Source organism: Carica papaya, chromosome 2 (assembly GCF_054855325.1).
Source record: "Carica papaya isolate Zhongbai chromosome 2, ASM5485532v1, whole genome shotgun sequence".
NCBI lineage: Eukaryota > Viridiplantae > Streptophyta > Magnoliopsida > Brassicales > Caricaceae > Carica > Carica papaya.
This window is the reverse complement of record NC_142310.1, coordinates 17,398,378-17,424,464: the sequence shown is the minus strand read 5'-3', so window position 1 is coordinate 17,424,464 and position 26,087 is coordinate 17,398,378. Positions and strand designations below refer to the sequence as shown.

The following is a 26,087-nucleotide window of genomic DNA, read 5'->3' as shown; positions in this document are numbered from 1 at the left end:
AAATTATTATTTTTATTTTTGTATTTGAATTTTAGTTTAATTTTTCATATATTTAATTTATAAGATTTTAATTCAACTTAATTTAATTTAATTTAATTTAATTTAATGAAAATAAAAATAATAATAATGATAAAATAGGGTAAAATTATTTTTTGGACTTAATTGAAATTAATTTTGGGAAAAAAGAGTGAAAATTTAGATTCTGGAGGTGTTTTTGAAAAGAAAATCGGAAACCGGGGGTCAAAACGTAATTTAGAAAAGTTGTGCCATGTTAGCAGCCACGTCAGCAGCCCCGGCCAACCAGGACACGCCGCGTGGCAAGGAACGCTGACACAGGACGGGCCACGTGGGCGATCCGCGTGCGCGCGATCGAACGGCCTAGATCCATTCCCGCGCGCACAGACGACCCATATCAAATTAGCGCACGGACGGCCCAGATCTCACGCGTACGGACGGTCCATATTAAAACTTGATGGACGGTTGAGATTAAAAGGGGAAGGGTATAAGTAACCCCACCCACACCCGACCACAAAACCCTAGCTGCTAGTGCCTCGCCAGAGAAGAAGAACCAGACGCTGGAGGAGCCGACCGCCGCCACCCACCGCCGCACCGGAGAATTTTCTGACCGCTAATTGAGGTAAATTTTCTCTCTCTGGTTCGTTTTTCGATGTTGAATCCGCTTATGGCCAAAACGAACCAAACCACTGGCCAATCGGCCAGAAAACTCCGCCGAAGTCCAGCGGCACCGCCGCAGCTTCTCTCTGTTTTTGCCTCCGATGAGGCACTTCCCGGTCTCTGTTCGATGCAATTTTTATACCACTGTGATCACCGCTCTTTTCTCTACAGGTTGACTAGAGCAAAACATCAAAACGCGACTCACGCCGGAGAAGTCGCCGCACCCGAGAGCACCGCCGCCGGTAAGTCTCGGTTTTTTGTGATTTTTTGGCCCACCGAGGGCCCTAGGGTTGTTTTATCACAGGGACCAATGCAAGTTTGGCCGAATTCGACCGAAAACGGCCAACCCGAGGTGGATCGCCGCTGCAGGTGTTGGCGCCGTCGTCGAAGCACGGCAGAGTCGCCGTGCCAGAATTTTGATATTGGCCAAAAGGGGCCCTAGGTCTGATTTGGGATTTTTTTGGGGACACATGTAGGTACCGGTAGTGTGTTTCAGTTTTCTAAAAAAAAATTCAGGGAATTTAAGGACAGCTCGTAGGCGCACCGTAGAGCCGATTTCAGACCCCGAAACAAGTAAGAATTTCTCACCCTATTTCCTATCATGTTATTAAAGCTTAATAAATAATTAAACGGTATTCTGTGACTTTATAGATATGTATAATTGATTGAGGTTGCCAATAGAGCCCGAATCTGATACATTGTTGGTCAGTTATTATTTGATCTATTTTTCAGTATTAAATGCAGTATGATATTTAATGTATTTATTTTATGGTCTCGTATGCATGAATCATAGTTTCTTTTATTATGGTTTGTATTACGGTGAACCCGATACTGTGTTGTCTTATTTGGTGTCAATTACTGGTTTACATGTTTGTGTATGATTGAATGATTGAGACCAAGGAAAAGGGCAAAAAAGTTATGTGAATTGATAAATGGATAATGTGGACAACCTGACTAGATATTCTGGGAGATGGTAGACAGACCGGGTCCGTAAGAAATCCTACCGGGAACGTGGTCTCTCATACCGGACGGGGTATGGAGACCTTATGTGTTTTGGTGCCCATACCGGACGGGGTATGTGGACGACCCATTTCACCCTCATACCGGACTGGGTATTGAGGTTTATGGTTTTGGCGCCCATACCGAACGGGGTATGGGGACGACCCTGAAATCATGTTATTAATGTTAATGGTTCAAGTGTAGCGGGGACCCCCTATGATTCCCCATGGATACTAGTAGGCTGGTAAAAGAGGAAATTTATTGTCTAATTATTGATGTGCAAGAGTATGACATGTGTTCTGTTACAAAGTCGATATGATTTTATGATGGTTATAATGTTATTGTTTTTATATGTTGTTTTCATGAATCTCATCGAGGTAAGTGGACAATAAAGGTTTTTATGTTAATAAATGAGTTTATTATAAATTATGCTCCATTGGTTGTTTTTGTTTTCTACCGACCTTTACTTCTGTGGCAGTGAGATAGTGTGATGTCTTTACTGGACTAGTGTAGCTCATTCCTTACTTAACCATTTCAGATCAGGAAGACGTGGTTCCCGAGCCCGTTCCGCAGGAAGACGACGAGTTAGACGCCTAAAGACTTTATAGTTCTATTTATAGTTTTTATTTCGAGTATCTCTTTTAATTAGTTTATTCTTTCATATGTTGAATACGTTTTTGGTTATTATGTAAGGGATGTTAATCAAAATTTTTATTACGCTTCTGCATTTAAGATTTTTAATATATACATTTCATTTAAATTCTGGGATTGTTACATTAATGATGTTAATCAAACAACTAAATTCCTTAGTGCTATAATATTATTCAAATGACCCTAAAAGCTTTGAAAAGTTATATCAGAAACGACTGAATATGGACCTTCAGAGTTAAAGTATTGGTTGGAGGGCACTAGTTGGAGGGCACTAACTCTAGATTAGATCAAGATAAATACTGGCAAATTAGTTAAAACTTTGGATGGGCATGCATATGTAGGATTACCTTTTGAGAGAAGCAATGGTAATTGAATCGTTGGTTTTGTGACCAATATGGACTATGGTAATCTTTGGCAAGCTAAGATCAAGGGTGCCTTGAAAGTTTCCACATTGCATGGGATTGTAGTTATCACAATGTCGAAGTTGATTCCTTGCAACTCAAGTATATCCTGAAGAACTTTTTCACTTTAAGTATTACGATTTGAGAATCGACTAGACTTCCTTAGTCTTATGAGGAAAGATTAAAATGTCAGAGTTTCTCATATCTATCGAGAATAATATTTGTCGTATCATCTTACTTTTCTTGTTTGTTGGGTCCCGAGCAGTACTTATTAGACTGCCCCATGCCCCTAGGGAGTTGGTACAACATCTAAACCAAGATAAGCAGCAAAGCCTAGGCTTGCTTAACGAAAAATTAGGTTTTGCCTCTTTTTTGTTTTTGTTTACCTTTTCCTAGCAAATAAAAGAAAAAATGAATTATTTGTATTAGAAAGAAGGAAAATTCACGTAAGGAGAAAAGACCTCATGTCAAGAAATGAATGTCTAATAAGATCTACACGTATTAATCTGGAAGCATTTGCCTAAACCAATTAAATTTTATTTTATATTTAGATAATTTATATAAATAACAATTATACATTTTATTACAGTACATAAAAAAATTAGTTAAAAATTAAGAAATTGACAGTTACATATAAGAATAATAATAATAGATTGGGTAGCTTACCTTCTCTTTTTCCTCTTTTTCCTCGCTCCTCTCCTGTATCTCTCCCGCACGCACCCCAGACTCAACTCAACCCACCTGCGGCACGGTGAACCGTTCGGTTGCGGCCACCTGCAACGCCTTGTGATCATCACATCTGCTGCACTGTTGGATGCAACAGCGTTGCTACATTCTTGAGCAATTTTCAAGCAAAGGTGAGATACCACCTAGGTAGGAAGGTTCTATAAAATGCAGAAGGAAGTGAGATCAGAGAGATAACATAGGGGAATTTTGTGCATGTGGAACTTGATGATACAGGCAGTGGGAACCTGCCCGGCAGTAGTGCGAGCGAGATGGGGTTAATGGTGGTTTGGATCCAAAATTCTGTCGTAAGATGCGGTTAATAGAATCTGCTCTGCTTTACTGTGAAGTGGATTACGAAGAAGAGATGCTTATCTTTCGGATTTTACTCTAGGAAAGACAGGAGGAGAGGAGAGGAGAAGAGAAGAGAGGAAAGAGACATTTCCTTTAACATTGATTTCCTTACATCAATTTTTTGTTAAACATATATATATATTTCTTCTATACAGGTTTTACCGCAGGTAGAGGAAATGGATTCATCAACCATGCTATTTAACCAACTTAAGGTTTGAACAACTTATTTAATTTCATTTTAACATAAGGTGTTATGCATCAGATTTTTAATGTGCTTTGATTTGAAATGGTATTCATCTCTAAACTACAGGCAGCTGAACCATTTTTCTTGTTAGCGGGTCCTAATGTAATTGAATCTGAAGAACACATTCTGCAGATGGCAAAGCACATAAAGCACATTACAACCAAGTAGGTCCTACATATTTGACAATTGCTTCCTTTGTTTTTATGAGAAGTTCAATGTTGAATAGGGAAAGTGTATTTGATGTAACATTGTGGTAATTGAAGAAAGTGGTCTTCCTTGGGGTAAACAAAAAGTAAAAAAGAGGAAGAAATCTGGTTGAAACGGGTTCATCTAGAAGATATTTGAAGTCGATCCATGTCTGTTTAGGGATCACATTTTCTGTGAATGTGCTTTTGAAGTTTTTTATATTCTTGTGGGACAGATTCAGAGGGCTTCAATTTCATCACTGTATAAATAGTGGAAAGTGTTTGTAAGCATAGAGTTCTTATTCCAGTTCTCCAGATTGAAAGTGGGTCTAGTTGCCTTCTTTAAAAAAATTAAAAATTAAAAATCCACTAGTATATCTCTAAATGTAGAGGTTTTGTTTCCTCTTATTTCAGGCTCGGATTACCTCTAGTTTTCAAGTCAAGTTTTGATAAAGCTAATCGTACATCCTCGAAATCATTTCGAGGTCCAGGCATGATTGAGGGCTTGAAGGTATGAATTTGTTGTTTATGTTTGCTTTGATCCTTTCAGATTTATATTTGTGTGCTAAGCTTATATCTTGTTGGGGATATGTTAGAAAATAAATAGAGTAAATTGCAGTTTTATTATCTTGTGGTCTGTTGTTTTTCAGATTCAATATATTTGGTTTATTATTATTTAAGTACTTGTGGTTTGGTCGTTTGTTTCACAATATAGTTTGTTGGTTTGGAAACATGTAAGATTTAGTATTAAAAAGTCCAACATATGGATGATTCAGATCAAACTTTCTATAACTAAAAAAAACTAACATTTAAAAGACTTAAAAATTCAAAAACTATGATAAAATAAAAATAAAAATAAAAATTAAAAAATTAAAGAAAAAATTCAGATTGGAGAAGTTTTGGGAGCTTTGTGTATATTAAAACTAATAAAACTTTTAGATTTTTTATTCTTGTTTTTGAAAAGTTTAATATGAGCCATTCATGTCTCAGACTTTTACGATCCAAACTGTTAATGCCTTCAAACTAACAGTTTTATGTTACCTGATTAACGCTTAACCTCTAGTACTAAAACTATTAACAAGGAACTACATGTATTGAATCTGATATACCCCAAACCGTAGAGTATCAAACTGTACTTTACCCAAATAATAAATAATAAACTTGAAAATCTGTTTATGAATTTAAGCTTTTTAGGTAATTGATTTACCCTACCAAATTATTTCTTACTTGGATATACCTTCTTTACTTGTATGCATTTGATTTTGACATACAATGTAGAAGAGGAAGATAAATATTGAATTTTCTTCCTGAACTACAAAGTTCAAAAGGAGTGAAGAAATGTTAAAAAAATTGAAGAGATGTTAAAAGGAAAAGGAAATAGCTTTTATAATTGTGATTCATTAATTTCTTCAATATAGATTTGGGTCATATTTTTTCTAGCATTGCAGTGCATAATCTATTAATTTTTTGGTTCATCTTGGGTTTGTTGCCAATAAATCTGTCTTAGTAATTATCTATTTTACATCTTTTTTCTTTAATTTTTTCTAGGAAATGCAAAAATAAGAATTTATTTAAGGCTATTTTTTGAGCAAATCTTGAAAACTTGTTAAATTCATTTGCAGATCTGTACTTAATTCATCCTGAGTACGATCTAAATTCTATTAGAAGATAGTAAAAATTGATCTTATATATAGAATTTCATGTGGAACTGAAATAATGCGCTTCAAATTCTATCAAAATTGGTAGTACTCGGATTGCATTTTTTGGTTCCACATGAAGTTTCGTATGATATTAATTTTTATCATTTTAGGAAGAATTTTCACTGTCTTCTAGTTGAATAGATACAGATTGCAAGCAGAAAGTTTCCAGATTATTCAAAATAGCCTGTATGTTTGCACGTCAACAGAAGATATATAAACATCTTTCTTTGCCAACTTATGCTTTTAACTGTTCTGCTACAACAAGTTCTAGTAGGACTTGAATTCTTCTGGTGTTTAGATAAATAAATCCTTGGGAAAGTTTGTTTAGTTTCTAAATAAAAGTGAAATTATCACAGTCATGTTTATCTGTTGCAGATTCTTGAGAAGGTAAAAGTAGCATATGATATACCCATCATAACAGATGTGCATGAAACAATTCAGGTGTGAGGTGTCTTCTGATTCTCCTCCAAAACTTATTCATTCTTATACTCTCTTCTGTTATCAATGACTTTGTTGTTTATTTTATTTATAAGTAACTTCAGATAAGAGCTTGTCAATGATGCTTCCCTTGTTTGACAGTTTCCGATATCCCCAAGAGAAATGGAAATTTGATAAATTTGACCAGTTATATAATGAAACACTTCTGTGACTATAATAGATTTCATCGCACAAATGCTATAAATAAAATAGGAAGGTAAGGTATGAAGTAATAAAATAAAATAAGACATTTGGTTGTAATAGGAATTTGACCGTCCTTGCAGCATTAGGAAATCAGTATCAATGTTTTGTTTTGTTTTTGTTTTTGTTTTCATTTCTTTTGCCCCTAAAAATATATAACTAGGTCATCAAAATAGAGATCAGAGGAGAATTTTTCAAACAGAGGTTTTACAGTACCGAACTCTATAGATCAAAGGCTTCTCTTCAGTGTCTAACCATTGACTGTGAAGGCTGAAAATCAAATAAGCAAGATTCCAGCTTGCTGCAGGATTTGGCAGTAAGTCGGCTGGTGATTAGATCACAAGCCTGGGACCCTATCAAAAGGTTGCGTTTTAGAGAGTCCCTTTTTTTGCTAGTTTATTGGGGCTATTGTTGAAGAGAAATATTACTCTTCGCACAGAATTTTTTTTTACTCTGTTGTCTTCTTCAGGACAAGATGACTTTCTAGCTTTTACAGTAAGTTAAGGAGCATGGATACTTTAGCAATATCTCTTCAGTTATTCTGCAAAGAGTTTCTAGTAGTTTATTGGTTTTAATTTTTTTTCCTCTTTATTTGTTTATGAAGTTTTTGGAGAAAATAAATTTATGAATTTTTTATTCCTTCTTTTGTTTACATTTAGAAGATATATATAGAGTAGTTATTCTTATTCTATTTGAACTCTAATTATAAGATATAATTATATTATTAGAACTCTAAATAATATAATATTCTACTTAACATAAAATCCTTATCAGCACTCCCCCTCAAGTTGGTGCAAAAATATCACACATGCTCAACTTGCAAATCAGGTTTTGAAGAGGTTTGTTGCATAGTGTTTTAGTGAAAATGTCAGCCACTTGGTCACCAGATATAAGCATAGAGAGCCACCAACCACCTTCTCTTTATGAAGTGTCGATCAATTTCAATATGTTTTGTCCTATCATGTTGAACTGGATTATGAATAATGTTAATTGCTATTTTATTGTCACAAAACATGGATAGTTTCTCATTTTTAACCAATTTTACCTCCCTCATTAGCTTTTGCAACCATAGTACTTCACATACTCCTTGAGCCGTTGCTCTATATTCTGCCTCAGCACTAGAGCGAGCAACCAGACTTTGTTTCTTACTTTTCTAGTAACTAAGTTGCATTCTACAAGTGTGCAGTAATCTGTAATTGATCTTCTATCATCTAGGATGCCAACCCAATTGGCATCTGTAAATGTTTCTATTTTACGGTGACCATGCTTATAAATGAGCAGACCTTTTCCTGGTGCAGACTTCAAGTATCGTAATATGCGAAAGACAGCATGTAAATGAGTTTTACGAGGATCATACATGTACTGACTCACAAGACTAACTGCATATGGTATATCAGGTCTGGTATGTGAGAGATAAACGAGTCTTCCAACTAGTGTCTGGTATTTTTCCAAGTCAACTGATGTACCACTACCTGCTTGCAATTTCTGGTTGCTCTCAATAGGTGATTTTGCCAGCTTGCAACCCATCATATCAGTCTCTTCTAGTAAGTGTAGGATATATTTCTTTTGAGAAATGAAGATCCCTTTATTGGATATAACAACTTCAATTCCCAAGAAATATTGCAATGTTTGTAAATCTTTTATTTCAAATTCTTGAGTAAGAAGTTCCTTCAACCGAACCATCTCCGTTGTATCATCTCCAATCACTACAATATCATCCACATAAATAGTGAGAAGAGTGACTTTATCCTCACGATGTTTAATAAATAAAGTATGATCTGCATTATTTTGTTGATATCCAAAAGAGATCATAACTGTTCTAAACTGTTCAAACCATATTCTTGGAGACTGCTTCAATCCATATAAAGTCTTTTTTAATTGACAAACTTTTTCTTACATCCTCTCATCTTCAAATCCAGGTGGAATTTCCATGTACAACTCTTCCTCTAAGTCTCGATGGAAGAATGTATTTTTATATCAAACTGCTGTAAATCCCAATCAAGGTTACCTGCGCAAGACAAAAGTATGTTAATTGTGTTCATCTTCACAACAGGTGCAAATATCTGCTGATAGTCGACCCATAGGTTTGAGTAAATCCTTTAGCCACCAATCTAATTTTGTACCTTTCGATCGATCCGTCTGCTTTGTGTTTTACACTGACTACCCACTTGCAACCAACTATCTTCTTTCCCTGTGGAGGTGAAACAAGTTCCCATGTTTCATTCTTTGTCAATGCTATCATTTTTTCAATCATGACTTTCTTCCACTTGGGATCTCTTAGAACTTCTCTCCAATCCTGTGAAATAAACATAGACGAAACAGACAAGACAAAGATTCTATAGAAGGGAGATAGAGAGTCATAGGAAACAAAATTAGATATAGGGTACTTAGTGTAAGTTCTCATTCTCTTTCTAATAGCAATAGATGTATCTGATAAATCACGAGAGAAAGATAACTCACCAGTATCTTCTGGAACCAAAGAAGATTCTTGACCTGCAACAGATTGCATAATGACTTTTTCAGACTTCTCTTTCCTTGAATACTTTTTCAAGTTTGATTTATCTAAACGTTCAACATTATTTTCTTAATTAAGACTTTCTGTAATAGAAATCTCCATCTGAATATGATTTTCAATCATTACCCAATTAAGTATCATTTCTTCCTTCTCACTCTCTCCCTAAAGAGGTGTTGAGTTTGAGTTGAAGTAAAGTTCATTCTCCCTAAAGATAACATCCATAGTTACAAAGTATTTTATACATGGTGGATGATAATACTTATAATCTTTTTGGGTACAAAAATATCCAACAAATACACATTTAAGAGCTGTAGGTTCTAGTTTACCCACATTTCTAGCATGAACAAAGCATAAGTTTGTTGTAATGAAGGAAAAAGATCCTTATCAAGCACTTGGACTCGTATTTGATCATATTCAGTGTTCAAATCAGTTAAAAAATTATAAATTCACTCTTTTTCTATCAATTTTTGAAATTTGATTGCATCTGCAGGGCACTCTGCTTGAAAATTTTGATGGTAATCTAACTTCTGCCATAATTCATTTAGTTCAGAAAAATATTGAGAAATAATCATATCTTCTTACTTTGTGCCATGAACTTTATTTCGGAGTTTATAAATTTGTGCGTCATTAACCTTTTGTGAATATGTAAGAGATGCTGCATTTTATATTTTTTCAGCATTGTTAAGCAATAGATATGCTCTGGTAATATAGGGTTGTATGGAATTTATGAGGTATGACATTACCAATGAGCTCTCAGAGTGCCATCTATTATATTCTAAATTACTAACATCTGGTTTATTCATCTCACCAGTAATGTAACTCTGTAATCCTATACATTTGATGAATAATAAATAAGATCTCGAATAAGTAAGATAATTAGTTTCATCAAATTTTACAGCACTGATTCTTAATGAAGGATTATCAAAACTAGTAACACTCACCGTTTTTGCTTTTGTCATTTTAAAATGCTAAAAATAAGAAGAAACAATACCTATGAATGAAAAATGGACCTCCTATTTGTACCAATGAGCCAAAAAAACAGAACCAAATCTAGTTCGGCTCTAAATGGCTCGGATTTAGCTCTGGAACGGCTCAGACTCAGCTTTAGAACGGCTCAGACTCGGCTTTAGAACTGCTCATACTCGGCTCTAAAATGGCTCAAAGTCGGCTTGACTCGTCTTCTCCGGACAGATCTCTGAACGTGCGCAGAAAAAAGTAATGGTGTGATGTTTTTTACATGCATCTATTGATGTGCGACTGTAAGTTTTTACTAGCGTTTCTGAATGTGCGGTTTAAATTTTTACCAACTTCTCCGGATGTGCGGCTGCACCTTTTTATTGGCGCTTGAGGATATGCGACTACAACTTTTTACCAGCGCTTATAGTTGTGTGGTTGTATATTATTACTGGCGCTTTCGGAGGTGCGGCTGTATTTTTTACTGATACCTGCGAATGTATAGCTTCAATTTTTACTGATGCCTGCGAATGTGTAGCTTCAGATTTTACCGGCGTCTGCGAATGTGCGTCTTCAGTTTTTACCGGTGCCTGCGAATGTGCGGCTGCAGTTTTTTACCGGCGCTCTAATACCATGAAGTTTTTAGAGAAAATAAACTTTTAAATTTTTTATTCCTTATTTTGTTTACATTTAGAAGATATATATACACTAATTATTCTTATTTTATTTGAACTCTAATTATAAAATATAATGATACTTTAAATAATATAGTATTTTATTTAACATAAAATCCTTATCAATAGTTTCTTTTACTTTCATTTAAGGAGATCTCTTATCCTCCACTTGTTTACTCTTTCTTTCTTCTCCCTAATAATATTTTACTTTTCATAAAAATTGATATTTTCCATGTTGTGATGCACAAAGGATTTTGCTTAGGTTTCCTAAATAGATTAGAAATTCTATTCTTTGAAATTTATATTTTAAATCTAGAAGGAAAGAAAAAAAGAGCCTTCAAGAGCACTTGCTTTTCTTTTAATAGAGTTTGGGATGTTTAGTTCTAAACCCTTCGCTTTTGGTTCAAGGGTCATCTGCTTAGTTCAGCTGAAGATTTATGGGTGACTAATTTGTTCAATTTGTGAATTTTTTTTTTTTTCAAATTCAAGGTGGCACCCTCTTGGTGGGCTTCAATGATATTTCCCTTTTCATCATTTAAAAAAATAAGTTTATTACAATATTTGGGAGTCTATTGTTATTATAGTTGTAGCATTAGGATTTTGTTTAAGCTTTAAATTCTTGTAAGTTTCCTATTAGCATCTAAAATCATAGTAGATTGGGATTAACTTGAAGTCCTATAGATGCCTTCATAACTCTCTTATTATATATACATTATTCAATACAAATGTCCAGGGAATTTTATCAGCATACTTGTTTTGTATGATTGTTTTGATGCAATCTCATTCTCACCTTACACACTGATAGTTAATTTTCTGGTTATTTTTTCTACTCATAAAACCCAAATTTCTAATTCTTAGTTGTAATGTCTAAGAAACATTATTTTCAAGCCAGTTACTCAAGTGAACAAATTCATCATAATTTTTTCTATATAGTGTATAAGTAAATTTTTGCGGAAACCAGATTGATCCGGTAACTTTATGCCTTGGCTTTGGTTTCATATCTTGTGTTTTTAAGTAATGTTTTAAAATTTATGTCGACATTATAAGAACTAAAATATTTCTATTAAATGCAACTGAAAGTAAAACATGCAATGTAACCTGTTTGTGATATTTTTATTTCTTTGACCAGTGTGAACCAGTCGGCAACGTTGCAGATATTATTCAGATACCAGCATTTTTGTGTCGTCAGGTTAAAAGAATTTTTTTGAAGTAGAAGATTATGTTTTTTAGTTGTAATCCATTTGCTTTGATTATCAGACTCTTTTTAACAGTATGAACGTAGTGAACGTTATATGATCAATACTTGCTTTTACCTCTTATTATGACAGACAGATCTTCTTGTTGCGGCAGCCAAGACTGGAAAAATTATTAATATTAAAAAGGGACAGTTTTGTGCTCCTTCTGTAAGTAATGCTTTTTTTCTTCTGATGCATTTTTTTTCATTTTCTTTACATGTTTTACATATTGGATTAAGAGAACTGAATTGCTCATGCATCCATATAATGTTCCATTAACTATGTGTTTTCGCAGGTCATGGTAAATTCTTGTGAGAAGATCAGGTTGGCTGGAAATACTAATGTGATGGTTTGTGAGAGAGGCACCATGTTTGGCTACAGTAAGTTATTGTTCAAATGTTGTTAACAGATGCATATGGCAGATGTTCTTGGGTTTTCCTTTTGCCAGGCTGTAGCATAAAAGCATAGATAGAGGTTATCAATCATCTGAATGCGTTCTCTTGACCTGACAAAAAGAGTCCTTTTGATAACAAAACTTGTACAAAACTTGTAATTTGGCCCTGCCTTTGGCTTGGTTCACAGATGATTTGATTGTAGATCCACGCAATTTAGAGTGGATGAGGGAAGCAAATTGTCCTGTTGTAAGTAAATTTCTCCATCATGTTTTGCTTCTTGTAGTAAAATGTGCCATACATGATTTGTCTTTTTATTTTTGGAAAACATTCTATCATGTTGTATGCTAAATCAAACAAGAAGAAAACTAATCATTTGATGGACAATAGGGCTTTGTTAAATAATTAGAAATGGAATTAGTCACTACTTACAAAAGTCTTCTGAATTAAAGGTTCTAGTATTAAATTTGAACCAACAGTTGCCAGCGCCACCCTGGAGAACTCAAGACATTTATTTCTTCATCCAATAAGGGAAAAAGAAAAGAAAGAAAGTCCCATCTATGAGCAAGAAAACAAGAACTAGATTCCATTATGGTTCCGTTTTTTAAAGTAAGCATAAACTGGATTTGAAATGAATAGGTTTAGATGAACATCAAGTTAAGCTACTATTTGCTTTTTTAAAAGAGGACTGATCCTTTGGTTACTTTGTTGTAGAGAGTAATTGAACCTGTGTCATTTTGAGCAGTTCCGTGATTGCATAGTAATCTTAAATATTATTTTCACCAGATAAACAAACATTTTCTACGTTAATTTTGTATTTTTGTTTTTGATAACCGTCTTGCTAGGACATTATTTTCTTTGTTTTTCCTTTCACTCCATTTGTAATGGCATTTTTATTAGATCTATTATAAGTTGACTAAAAGTTAAAAGAGCACTGATGGTATTGGTCATGGTTTTTTGGTCAATTATTGAGTAACAAATGAGTCCTTTATGATCCAGGCACATTTTTGTGGAAAAGGTTCAGTCTTTTGCAAGAAGTGTTTTTTTTTCCCCGTAAATATCTGTGTTCAAGATAGTTCTTAGAAATTAAATATTTTGGTCTGCAAGATTTTGTCCTCATCGATATCAAGTGTTCTAAAGAATGTAAGCTTATTAAATGTCTATTTTTATTTTGAAAAGAATGTAATCTTTTTAAATGTCGGGTTTAAATCAATGTTTACAAAACTTGTCTTGTTAATATGATGCATTTTGTACTTGTCTAATTAAAGTTTTGCTTATTTTTCTCACCAAATAGGTGACTGCATAAATTTTGATTTCAATACAAAATTAATTCAATATGTTCATAAACAGCATGAAGCTATACTAAAGAAATGGTAGGGTAAATAATGAACTTGTGCTATTTTCTGTTAACTCAAGTTTTTGGATGATTGATCGACTAACTAATTCTTAACATGCTTTAAGATCTTGAGGGGAGTCTCACTCCTTCCTTGTTATTTACTTATTTGTTGCCTGTAGTTGGGCCTTCCTGGAAACCCACTTGTAAGTTATTAGCTTATGCATCTGTTTGAGTTTCTGTTCAGCTATGAAGCTCATTATCTTGCTTACCCATGAGAGGATATGTTAAAACACAAATGTTAAGGTTACAACCTCTTGTATTGCTTTATTTTTTAGGGTACTTGGTCATCCGATCAATTATTTAACAAAAATGAAGATTAGGAAAGTGTTAGTTTTGCTTGTATAGGGACATGCGGGGAAGTGAACCGACTTTCTGCTAGATGCCTTGCAAATGGGTATATGTTGCCTATTATTTTTATCAAGATGATCTTATCAATTCTTAGTGAACTTTGCTTCATGATTTGTTTTGGTTTTCTAGTGGTTGTCAGAGTTATGATGATGATATTTGTTCAGAAATGCTACCAGGATTTACAAACTTCCAATATTTTGATCTGTAGCACTCACACCAATTTTAACTTTATTGCAGGTAGCTGATATAACACACTCCTTGCAACAACCTGCTGGAAAGAAGGTTTGAATATTCTACAATTACATTTTTTGAAACTAAATTGTTAGATTCAATTCTATGGAAATTTTCTGTGCAAGGAAAGCATAAATTACATAATTTCCTATGCTTTTCATGTGTATTAACCGTGGTCAGTTGCTTTTATAAGATTGTGTATGTTTGTGACATAAGAGATTAAAAATTTGGTGTTACTAGTGATAGTCATTCAAGAATGTGTGTTTGAAAATTTGCTTTTCAAGTATGAGTCTTTCTAGGGTTCGTTGTTGATGCGGGTCAAGTCAATTTTAAAAAATCAATAACATACTCTCTTCAAAGATTCAATGGCTGGTCAGCATAAGGCAAAAAAACCCAAGGCCTCAACTGCTGAGAAGGTAGATTGAAAAAGGTGCAGAGTCCCAAAATTAGAAAAAGGAGAAAGTGGACTTAAGCTAGTTCGGCCAGATATGGTGATAAGCTGGTCATAGAGAATGAGTCTAAGAACTTAGAGCAGAAATCATGCCTTTTTATTGATTGCCCTTTTATTAAGGGTCTTGATTGATGTCCAAAAACATATGTAGAATAGTTCCCTTCCAACTCTTTACAAATTGCTCCGCAAGAAGGCAATGGAAAGGGTTTTGTCACCCTTGCAACTCATTAAAGCATAATAAATTTCTTCTTCGGTAAAGGTCCTTCAATGTGATTTCCATCCTCTTGGTTCAGTGAACCAAACTCCAACTCATCAAGGTCCGACCTCCTCACCTCAGCCTCAGAATGTAAATTAGGAAAGAATTTGTGTGCATCCATTAAGCCTTCCTCATCAGAATGAATTGTGCACATCCATTAAGCTTTCTCCGTGTAGTTTGAGTCATGGTAACTGTCAAATTTCATCGTCTCCGTCCCACTCACATAACACACTAATTTAGAGAAGGACCTTAAGATCAATTCGCCACCTTCCAAAGAAGAAATTGGCTTAACATGGTCTACATCCTCCACTTTTTGCAACTATTGTAATAGAAAACTAGGAAAGAGAATTCTTCGATTTGATCCTCTCTACCCCCGAAACTAGGACTAGGCTTCCCATTTGCCGAGATAAGAAAGGAAGCAGACATATCTCTATGTACCTGGAATTCCCATAAATGCTCCTGGTTACTAAACTGAAAACTTTAAATTGTTGCTGGGCTGAAGCGTAAATTATCTAATTTGAGGGGATACTTGTCAATAAGGCTAGACTTTTATCAATTCTGCAGTTTTAGAAAAGCGGGGGTGTATTCTAGACTACTCATGAATGACCTCAAACACATGGAGGACTCATCCATCAAAAATGTCAATGTTGGGTAATTGAAACTCTTAGAAATGCCCCATATTGGGAACGGCCAGGAACAGCTTAAGAATATTTGAAACTAAAAACTTTTCTTTCAAAAAAAAAATTGAAACTAAAAAACACGTCATGTATCCAAAATGCACAGAACTGTCTCCAAATGTAAGGAATGCCAGCCTAGAGATGACATAGACACTTAGAAAACCCAGAAGTCTATTGGATAACCAGAGCACCCGAAAAAAACACCAAGTGTCTGGAACACCTATAAACACCTTCGAATATCTAGATGTCTGGAAATGTCCTCTGAGTACCCAAAAATCCTAGAAACGCTTCTTTGGTATCTACAATATCTATTCATGACCTTGAGTACTCGAAACATCTAAAGATATTTTTGGATACTTGAAATGTTTAGAAATGAACTTGGGTACCCAGAATAACCACCAATAATGCATTCCAGAATGTCCAAAAATGCCATTTTTTGAGATGGAAAGTAGAAAAATATATTAGAGTAGACACCAAGGGGGTGTCACCCATGTACAAAAGATTTACAAATCTAAAAGTATATCTACAATGAAACCAAAATCATCAAGGTTACAAAGGTGATGTCCAAAAAAGTGGAACCATTGTCCTTGATGTTTCCAAAAGAATCCTCTTTGTCTTCAAAAGCGCGGTTATTTCTTTCTTTCCAAAGTATCCAAAAAATTGTAAGAGGGATTAGTCGGTAAGTCTTGTTGCGTTTGCATAAAAATTCCCAAGCATTTAACTCCTTTTGTATAGAATCCGCAGGGCTCCAGCAAATGTTAAGGAGCCCCAAGACCGTGGACCAAAGCTGGCGGGAGAAAGTACAGTGTAATAGGAGGTGATTGCAGGATTTGGCGTCAGCTTTGCATAGAAAACATCTGTTGGCTAGAATAGTACCTTTTTTCATGAGGTTATCCAGAGTGAGAATCCTTTTCTTGGCGGCTTCCCATGTGAAAAAAGAGACCCGCGGAGGGGCCATACTGTTCCATATCAATTTAGTGGGGAAGTCTAGGCTTCTAAATCTGTTGTGTTGAGTCAAGTGATGGTAGAAAGCTTTTACCGAGAAAATGCCCTTGCTGTCAATATTCCAAAGAAGCTTGTCTTCAGTATTTGTGAGGTTGATTGTGGATAAGAGAGTTAATAAGCTTTCATATTCAGTGATTTCCCAATCTTTCAGATTTCTAGAAACCACTATATTCCAGGCACCTCCATTTTCCCTATCAAAAGCATTTTCCCTATCAAAAGCATTTTCGACCGACATTTTCTTGTCTTTGGCGATGGCATAAATGAGAAGAAATTGATGTTGGAAGTTTGAAGCATCACACCATTTATCAGTCCAGAATTTGCATTTGTTCCCTCTGCCAACTGCCCAAGAAGAATAATCCATTACCAGCTTGTTAATGGAAGAGATGCCACTCCATAAGCTTTTACCATGAGTAGTATATTTTCCTCTGCTTCGAGGGTGGTTTCCGCTGATGTTCCATTTGCAGTCAACAATTCTTTTCCACAAGGTGTCACCTTCATTCCAGAATCTCCAAATCCATTTGCCGTGTAGGGCTTTATTCATGTTGATAAGTGATCTAAGGCCAAGTCCACCATGGTTTTTGGGCAGTTTTATGTCCTCCCAATTTACAAGGTGAAATTTCCTTCTATTTTCCTCAGTACCCCACAGAAAGTTGCGTTGAAGTTTTTCTAATTTGTTTGCAATGCTGGCCGGAATGGTGAGGACCGAGAGGTAGTATGTTGGAAGATTGGAAAGTGTGCTTTTTATGAGAGTGAGTTTTCCACCCTTGGAGAGGTATTTCCTCTTCCAAATTGCAAGTTTTTTCTCAAAGATATTGATGATCGGATCCCACGACACCCTATCTTTGTAGTTAGCACCGAGCGGGACGCCAAGGTATTTAATGGGGAGCTGTGATACTTTGCAATTTAATACCCGGGCTAGTGCCATTGTATCAATGTTAGGTCCCAAACCAATTATCTCCAATTTAGCCAAATTGATACGCAGACCGGACACCGCTTGGAAGCATAGGAGTATGCATCTTAAGTGAAGGAGAGTGCTGATATCAGGTTGGCAGAATAGTAAAGTATCATCAGCAAAAAATAGGTGTGAGATCTCCATTTGTCCATCATGCCCAACTTTAATGCCTTTGATGAGATTGAGAGTTCTGGCGTGTAATAGCAACTTATTTAGAGCTTCCATTGTTAAAATAAAGAGCAAAGGGGAGAGAGAGTCACCCTCTCTTAAACCTTTGGAAGCAGTGAAGAATGAAGGACCACCATTCACTAAAACAACAAAACTCGTAGAGGAGATGCAAGTTCTTATCCAAATCCTCCATTTGATTCCATAGGCAGTTCTTTCAAGCATGTAGTCGATAAATTCCCAGCTGACATTATCAAAAGCTTTTTCCATATCTAATTTACATAGCAGTCCGTTGTTTTTATTACGAGACAGGTTGTCAACCACCTCATTTGCGATCATAATTGTGTCGGTGATTTGCCTTCCATCAATGAAAGCATGTTGGCTGTTACCAATAATATGTTTGAGTGACTTAGAAAACCTTTTGGCCAATACCTTTGATAGGAGTTTGTACACAGAACTGATTAAGCTAATTGGCCTTAAATCAGTGATACAGTTAGCACCGACTTCCTTGGCAATCAGAACAATGAAAGTGGAGTTCAGTGCTTTCACAAAAGAGCCGTTCATGTGGAAGTCTTTAAAGAACATAAGTACATCCGATTTAATTTCGTGCCAGAAATTCTGAAGGAAAGTCATGTTGAAGTTGTCGGGTCCAGGGGCTTTATCACCTTCACAATCCTTCAAGGATGAAAAAATTTCCTCTTCAGTGAACTCGGCTTCCAATTCTAGCCTCTCCTGATTCCCAATTTTGTCAAATCTGATGTTGTCCAGCTTTGGCTTGTTACTTACATTTTCAGTGTAAAAGGATAGGAAATGTGTTTTGGCAACTTCCCGTAGGGCTTCGTTACAATTGATGGTTTTATTGTTGACCACAAGACTTTCAATATAATTGGTTCTTCTGCGATGACTGGCCAAGCAGTGGAAGAATTTAGTATTTTTATTGCCCTCGCAGATCCATTTCTCCCTTGCTTTTTGTATCCATGAGATAGCTTCCCAGTGCATTCTATTAGCAAGTTCCAATTTGAGAGTGTTCCTTTTATCCCTATCATCATAATTTAGTCCCATAGTAGCCTCAGAGTAATCCAGTTCCGCCAAGACATCTAATAAATTATTTATCTGGGTTTGCTCCTTACCCACCTCATTGATCCACAATTTAATTTCAGTTTTCAGGAGACGGAATTTGGAATGCAGACGATAGCTTGCCGTCCCCTAAACAGCTGTATCCCTCCAAACTTTGGAAACCATAGCTCTGAAGTTGTCCATCTTTAGCCATTTGTTATCAATGCGGAATGGGACCGGCCCCCACCTAATACCGTTAGAAGCCAAACAAATTGGAAAGTGGTCAAAGAGAGGGCGAGGAAGTACCTTTTGTTGCATACCCGGGAGGGAATGAAGTAAATCAGAGGAAAAAAGGAAGCGGTCAATGCGAGAGAATGAAGGCGCTTCCCTTTGGTTACTCTAGGTCCTTTGCCCTCCACATAAAGGTAAGTCTTCCAAATCCAGACTGACAATGCACTCTTTAAGTTCCTGGGAAATTTGCTCCGAGAACTGGGTTCTTGATCTTTCACACCTCCTCAGTACCATGTTGAAGTCACCACCAATCACACCAATCGAACCCCAAAGCGCATGACAATGAGAAAGTTCTGCCCATAAGGTGTCTGTCATTGGCGCCTCTGCAATAAACACCTGTGAAGAACCATCTTTCGTTGTTATTAATGTTGGAGAAGTGGCATGACAGAGAGCAGGACCTCGGAATATGGTCAATGCAGGTCAAGATATCCTTCTTCCACATAATCAATATACCACCTGCAATGTTATTTGCTGGAAGGGATAACCAACCGTTCTCTTTGTAATTCCATAAGCTTTTTACCAGGTAGTCATTGGTAGAATCCAATTTTGATTCCTGAAGGCAAACAAGATCAGGTTTCCCACGACTGAGGCAGCCCCTGATGATGTTTCTTTTCTTTACATCATTAACACCTCTAACGTTCCATGAGATGATTTTATCAATCATAGATCAATGGGTAAGGAATCCCCTAAATCCTTGTCCTGCATCAGCTTACTGTCATAATTGATATCCAATTGCAATCTTCTCAATTCTCTGGAGCCACATGCTGTCGTCTTCTTCTTTGTCTTTTTCTTGTTAGATTCTGACCCATTTTTCTTCTTGAGCATTCTTTTTTCTAGCTCGGCAAACAAGGACATGGCTTGGAATTCAAAACCTTTAAAAGTAACCCCTAACAATTTGCTAACTCTGAGAATGTTTTTTCGCACCCATGAGGAGTAGAAAGACTCAGCGTCCATGTTGTCAGGAAAAGAGATATCTAAGGGGGGGCATGTGGCTAAAGGAGAGCTTTCGGGATCTAGGGCCAGCTCCAAACCAGGTGTGGGAGTGAAGTTTGATGGAGGAGTGCTGAAGGGGGGCACAGCTGCGGGTTCAGGGATCGAAATGGGATAAAGAACCTGCTCCAGAGGAGAGGGAGCAATGACATCTGAGATTAGGGCTTCAAAAGTCGTGAGGTTTTGAGGAGTGTCTGAATTTTGGTAAATCTTATCCACACGTGATTCCGGGTCGATCGATTATGTTCGGGTCGGGGATAGAGTAGTTTTCTTTTTGGGTCTCCATTTCCATAAGTGTTTTTGATGTTTGGGCTTTTGGGTGAGCGAACAATTTAGAAGCCTCCTTGCTGGGTCTAATGTGGTCAACCCATTTTCCTTTTTCCTCCCTCGAATATATGGGCTTATGTAAGAGAACCCGTTTCACAGATTTTTGTGGTGGTGGGCGCTCGCAAGATCCATTGCGGATTTGAAATTCAAAAATCGGGTTTTTTGAGGTCTGTGACAGGTCGGGGTTCTTCGTCTTCGTCTTCGTCCTCGCTTGATTAGGGTTGATTGAGGAAGAGGCCACGACCTCAGCGAATGACATCTCAGGAAGAGTTGTGAGTACCATACGGACACTGTACTGACATTTCGGACAAAATAAGGAGAAGTGATTGGGTTCGGTTTTGACCTGGTGCGTACTTGTGATAGTGATAGTGGCCACTTGTACGCGCTTCCGAGTTGAAGGATTTTTTAGAGGGGTGTCTGTTAACTCAAAAATAGCCTTTAGAGTTCTCCACTATCCACCCGCGTTGTGACAGTCGGGAAAGAAGATTCTTTTAACGGAGTATTTTTTTCCTCAGAAAGCACGAGGTGTCGACCTCTTCTGTTCCTCACCAAAACAAGGAAGAGATGGCGATAGTGTCCCGTGAAGTTTCTCCCCCAAGATTTACCACCTTTATTCCAATAAAAGTCACTGAGGCTTTCAACTAACCATTCTACTTCTTTCTTGTTGAGACCAATGGAGATTCTGTCTCCTCTTCCATTTGCATATATTCTTAGTCCATCAGGATTTTTTCCTTCACAGACGATATCAAACGATTTCCTCTCTATGAGGATAAAGCGCTTCAAGTTTTCGTGAGACATGTTGGCTGGGCAGGAGACGAAAGGCCATCCCAACCGATGGAAAGAATCCAAGGGCGAGTTTAGGTGGTCAGACCAGGGGTGGGAAGGGATATTGATTAGGGTTTGGGTGAGATGCGTGCTGGTAGCGATTAGCGGAGTGTAGAGAGAAATCAATAAGCACCAAATTGAGCTTGGCGCACTGCGAAAGAAAGAACAAGTCCAAAAATGTCCTTAGGTATCTAGAAGGCAGAAGAATGCTCTCAAGTACCCAAAAACTCAACTAATGCCCAAAACTGTCTAGAAAATGCCCCTTCGATAGACTAAGTGCCTAGAAATGACCTTGATGCTTGAAAAACCTAAGAATGCCCTCGGGTATTTGAAATGTCAAGAAATTCCCTTGGAGAGACAGGTCGCTTAGAAATAATCCCAGAACCCTGAATTTTCTAATGCCTAAAATATCGCTAGGCACCTAAAATATCCAAAAATGATCCTAGACCTAGAAGGCTAAAAAGTTCAACTAGGTGCCCAAATGTGTAGAAAAAAGCTCCCAGGTTCTTGGAATAGCTGAAACTCTCGGATACCCGAAATTCTCATAAAAACCGGGGTTTGTTTTTGACTAATCTGGTATTTGGGGGTGTTCTTACCATTCAAGATACACGAGGGTTTTTTTTTTTTTGATAATTTTGCCTAACCGGGGGTTCTTTCTAAGCATTTATTGTACATAATGCATTTCTAGGTATTCTGTTCGCCTAAGTCCATGTTTGAGCATTATGGATATCATGGTACATTTTTTGGGTGTCTCGAGTACCTAGACATGTTTTTGGGTGATTAGAAGACTGGGGTGCACTTTTTGCATTTTGTATACTCCATTCTGGGCGAGCCTTGTTTTCTAATAACTTAACACTTCTTTGTGTATTTTATTTTAGCCTAGACATGGTTCCCGACATTTTGGATACTCTTGTGTGTTTTTGGTACTTCAGATAATAGCACATGTTTCTGGACATTTTGGGTGCTCCAACGAATTCCTAGGTATTTCAAGGACTTGAAACATGTATTTAGGTGTCTTTTTTTCAGTCGGATGAGTTCTGATAATGTATACTCTTGGTAATACGAAGGCGAAAGAGGTGGTTAAATGATGTTAAAAGAGTAAAATTGTGAATATACATATTTTCTTTTCTTCCCCAGCCAACAACCAAAAACTGTTAAATAATTTTCCCTTGTGTTTTCTTAGCATCCAAAAAAGGAAAGGAAAATCTGATCCTTTTCCCCTTCCATTCCCCCACCCTCATTTCCTTTCTTTTCTATTGGCCACAAAATTCCAAAATTCTCTAGTTCTCTTTTATTTATCTCCTTCTCTATCTAGGCATGGGTGGAACCCCTTTGACCTTCGTGCCTTCTTTTTAATACTCTTTTCTTCTACAAAATATGCTTCTTCTTTTATGACAATACATATGTACATATTTAGACATAGCGTTGTCTGTATTAGTTTGTATGCCTCTGTATAAACAAAGCATATTTTTGGAAAAGCAATGAAATTAACTTTCGAATATTTCAAATCCATACCACATCAACTTTATATTTAACCATAATTTTATTTTTAACTACCATAAATATTTTTGTATCTGAAAATATAAAATTATTAAAAATGAAAACTAGAAAATATTTTAAGGTATTATGAAGCCTTAGATACTCTTTTCCTCTTTTGAAATTAAAACCTGGCATGACTAAGTTTGAGTCTGGAGATTTGTCTTTGATATGGACTTTTTGCTGCTTCTACCGCTCCTGCAAAGATCTGCCTTGGCCACACTTGGCATCTCTTCCTGGTGTTTTGGGTTCTTGCTGGCCTGAGGGAAATCACAAGCTGCACTTGACCTGGAGGGCGATTACCTTCTCTCAAGGCTTGGACAACGGCAGAACATTGTTGCAGAGCAGAAGCATTGATTTATTTTGCCACATCTTAATATAACTGCCCATATTGCCAGTTACAAAATGAGGATACCACCACCCATCTGCCTTGTTATCTTCAAGGAAAGATTTGAATGATGCAGCAGGCTTCTTCACTTTATATTCCTAACTGTTTCCCCTAGAATTCCTGTACTGCACCAATAGACCCAATCCCCATTTGCTGAAAAAATATATCTGAAGTACTTTTCCCAAAATGCTAGAACAGCTTAAACAAAGAATCAAGAAGACAAAGCGATCTTGGGACAGGAACAGGCAAATTGAATGTTTCCTAGCCTCACCAATCTCAGAGAACCATGGGATGTCTAACTTATATATCTCTAGCATGACACTGTAGGTTTTTTCTTTTCCATTCACCAAGAGTTCCCTTGGTGTTGAGATTGGGTATGGCCCAAATGCTGAAGCCCTTAGTGAGGGTGTTAAATACACGAATCAGAAAGATACGCTGGGATTTTCTCTCTTAGTTCTTTCTCTCACTGAAATCTTGTCTTTTCTGATCAAAAGCAGGTAGATAATGGTCTCTTCTAATTTTTCAGAACCTTTAAGTCAAAAGTCACTAATTAAATTATCTTGCAGTTCATGTTAATAATGCATTTTCCAATTCAAGGACATCTTTATTAACTTTTAAATCATAAACAATCTCCGAATGAGGAGTTTTTCACTTCTGTCTTGTTATAGGAGGCTAATAACATGGTTCCTAATACAGTTGGATGGTGGAGGTGTTGCTAGTGGAGGTCTGCGTGAACTGATACCATGTGTTGCTAGAACAGCAGTAGCAGTTGGAGTTGATGGCATTTTCATGGAGGTAACAGATGATTTGCTTAAAAGTTAAGTTTAGCTTCTTGAAGCTTAATAATACTTATGGCTAAGTCGGGTCAGTGGCTAACAGCTGGTAATTTGGTCAAAATCAATTCGAGTATCAATTAATTTTTGCAGTTTCTTTTATTCTTAAACATGTATTTGTACATTGTTAATATCCTTATTTTTGTAGCGTATTATTATTTTCTGTCTACATTTTAATGCTTAGGTGCACAATGATCCTCTGAATGCACCAGTCGATGGTCCAACTCAATGGGTAAGCTTTCCATATAATTTATTGAGTTACCTATTTGCAATGTTCTGTTGTTTCTTCTTTCTTTTTCTACTGGTATTTTGGCCCTTGGATTTCCTTCATTCCACATAAATGTTTTGTCACTTAGCTATTGACATGTGGACTTTGTTATTTTCACAATAGCCTCTTCGGCATTTAGAAGAACTTCTGGAAGAGCTCATGACAATAGCTGTAAGTTTTCTGCCTCATCCTTAGCATGGGCGTCTACAGTTTTTGATATTATTTTATTTTTAATAGACACTTATCTTAATATATTTATTCTTCATGGTGCACTTTCGTTGTAGAATGCCATCTGAGACTTATAGGTGATACCTTATTTTAGCAGACTAGGGAGGCTGGCGTGCAAGAGAATAGATGCATAACACAAGTTCATATGTTTTTCTTTTTCCCTTTAGATGGAAAAAATTAAGAAACTGGTTGTTTAAATTGTGGAAATGGTGGGGAGTTATGGATGTTTGTGCATTAATGTACGTGTGAAAACATATGCATATCTTAAGATTGTTATGTTTTTAAGGGTTTTCAATACTCTTCTTCAGAAAAGAACGTATGTTCTAGGAAGTACTGTTCGCCCTTCACAAAAGCCACAGCTGAGAATTACTCACCACACATCACACTATTGATAACCCTTTGAGTTTAGGAGTCAATACCTTAGCTAATAGTTAGTGCATACTTCCCGGCAAATTTATCCGTGAGCCTATACAAACTAGAGACCCTTCAAATGTTGATGTACTCATCTACACTCATGTTGCAATATATAAATGTTGATCCATGTGGGAAGTAACCGTGCATATTGGTGCTTATAAACCCATCCAGATGTTGCATCTCATTCTGATGGCTTGAATGGCCAATATAGAAGAGAACATATGTCAATTTTTTTTTTCTTCTTGGATTTTCTCATGAAAGTTCTGGTACTATTCCCAGAATTTAGTTTGTGCACTGCGAGTTTGTTAGTAACATGAAAAATTGGAAACATTTTGTTTCATAAAATTCGGGAAACTACTTTTAATCTGACAATGGAAAATACTTGAATTCAAGCGGGCTTGTTTATAAGCAGCACCGGTTTGTCTAATCTTGTAGTATGCATTTTGTGTATCTCGACATGTCCTTTCTTGTATGCATCATAATATTAAATTTTGTTATTCAACATCGATCTTACAGAGAGTAAGCAAAGGAAAGAGGCGATTCAACATTGATCTCACACCAGTTGATTTATAGGCCTTTCTCTATGATGACCAATTTGTTGTTACTATTAGTTAGTTTGGTTTCACTTCAAAGATTGAGGGAAGTGGTTGATGTTTCAAGATTATTTCTTCTCTTGCCCAGTGTCTACTGTTTGCTCCTAATCAAATGTTTTCGTCTGTGTATTACAACACATGGTAAAGCACAATGAATGAATTCAATGGCATGTTTGGTTTGCTGAGAGAACAACAAAAATGTAATAATTATTCATCATGAATGGTAGGATAATATTGATAGAATTGTGATTTTGTCAATATTAAAATTCTTCTCAAATATGTATTTTTTTTTTTTTTTTGAGCCATCAAATTATTTAAAAATATTTCAAGGATTTTAAGTATATATTTTAGGTTCTTTAAAACTTTATGTTTGAGCTAATTTATAAAAAAAAAATTACAATATAAATGAAAGAAAAAAATTTCCATCTTTAATTTCTGTTTCTTTTGGACTAAATTAAATATTCCAAAGCTCCAACT

General features: G+C 36.2%; 1 protein-coding gene across 4 annotated transcripts; it reads left to right on the top strand.

Annotated features, from left to right (window-relative positions):
- The first annotated feature begins 3,377 nt into the window (after positions 1–3,377).
- Positions 3,378–25,853, top strand: LOC110817252 (2-dehydro-3-deoxyphosphooctonate aldolase). 4 transcript variants are annotated; one of them, XM_088213456.1, is made up of 14 exons: positions 3,379–3,583; positions 3,959–4,015; positions 4,114–4,211; positions 4,647–4,743; positions 6,308–6,373; positions 11,883–11,942; positions 12,082–12,156; positions 12,284–12,368; positions 12,571–12,629; positions 14,362–14,406; positions 23,971–24,069; positions 24,292–24,339; positions 24,499–24,546; positions 25,534–25,853. In XM_088213456.1, exons 2-14 carry the CDS (start codon positions 3,980–3,982, stop codon positions 25,588–25,590), a joined length of 873 nt encoding a protein of 290 aa, XP_088069582.1. In that variant the 5' UTR covers positions 3,379–3,583; positions 3,959–3,979; the 3' UTR covers positions 25,591–25,853. The 4 variants fall into 4 exon arrangements, with proteins under 4 accessions (XP_088069585.1, XP_088069582.1, XP_088069583.1 ...); XM_088213457.1 differs by having other exon boundaries at positions 3,687–4,015; XM_088213458.1 differs by having other exon boundaries at positions 3,379–3,881; positions 3,960–4,015.
- Positions 25,854–26,087: the final 234 nt, after the last annotated feature.

Bases quoted from the DNA above. Each gene is read 5' to 3' on its own strand.
- LOC110817252 (XM_088213456.1), top strand. From the start codon at position 3,980: ATGGATTCATCAACCATGCTATTTAACCAACTTAAG. The intron at 4,744-6,307 runs GTATGAATTTGT...TATCTGTTGCAG, and splicing joins GCATGATTGAGGGCTTGAAG to ATTCTTGAGAAGGTAAAAGT. The intron at 12,630-14,361 runs GTAAGTAAATTT...ACTTTATTGCAG, and splicing joins GGGAAGCAAATTGTCCTGTT to GTAGCTGATATAACACACTC.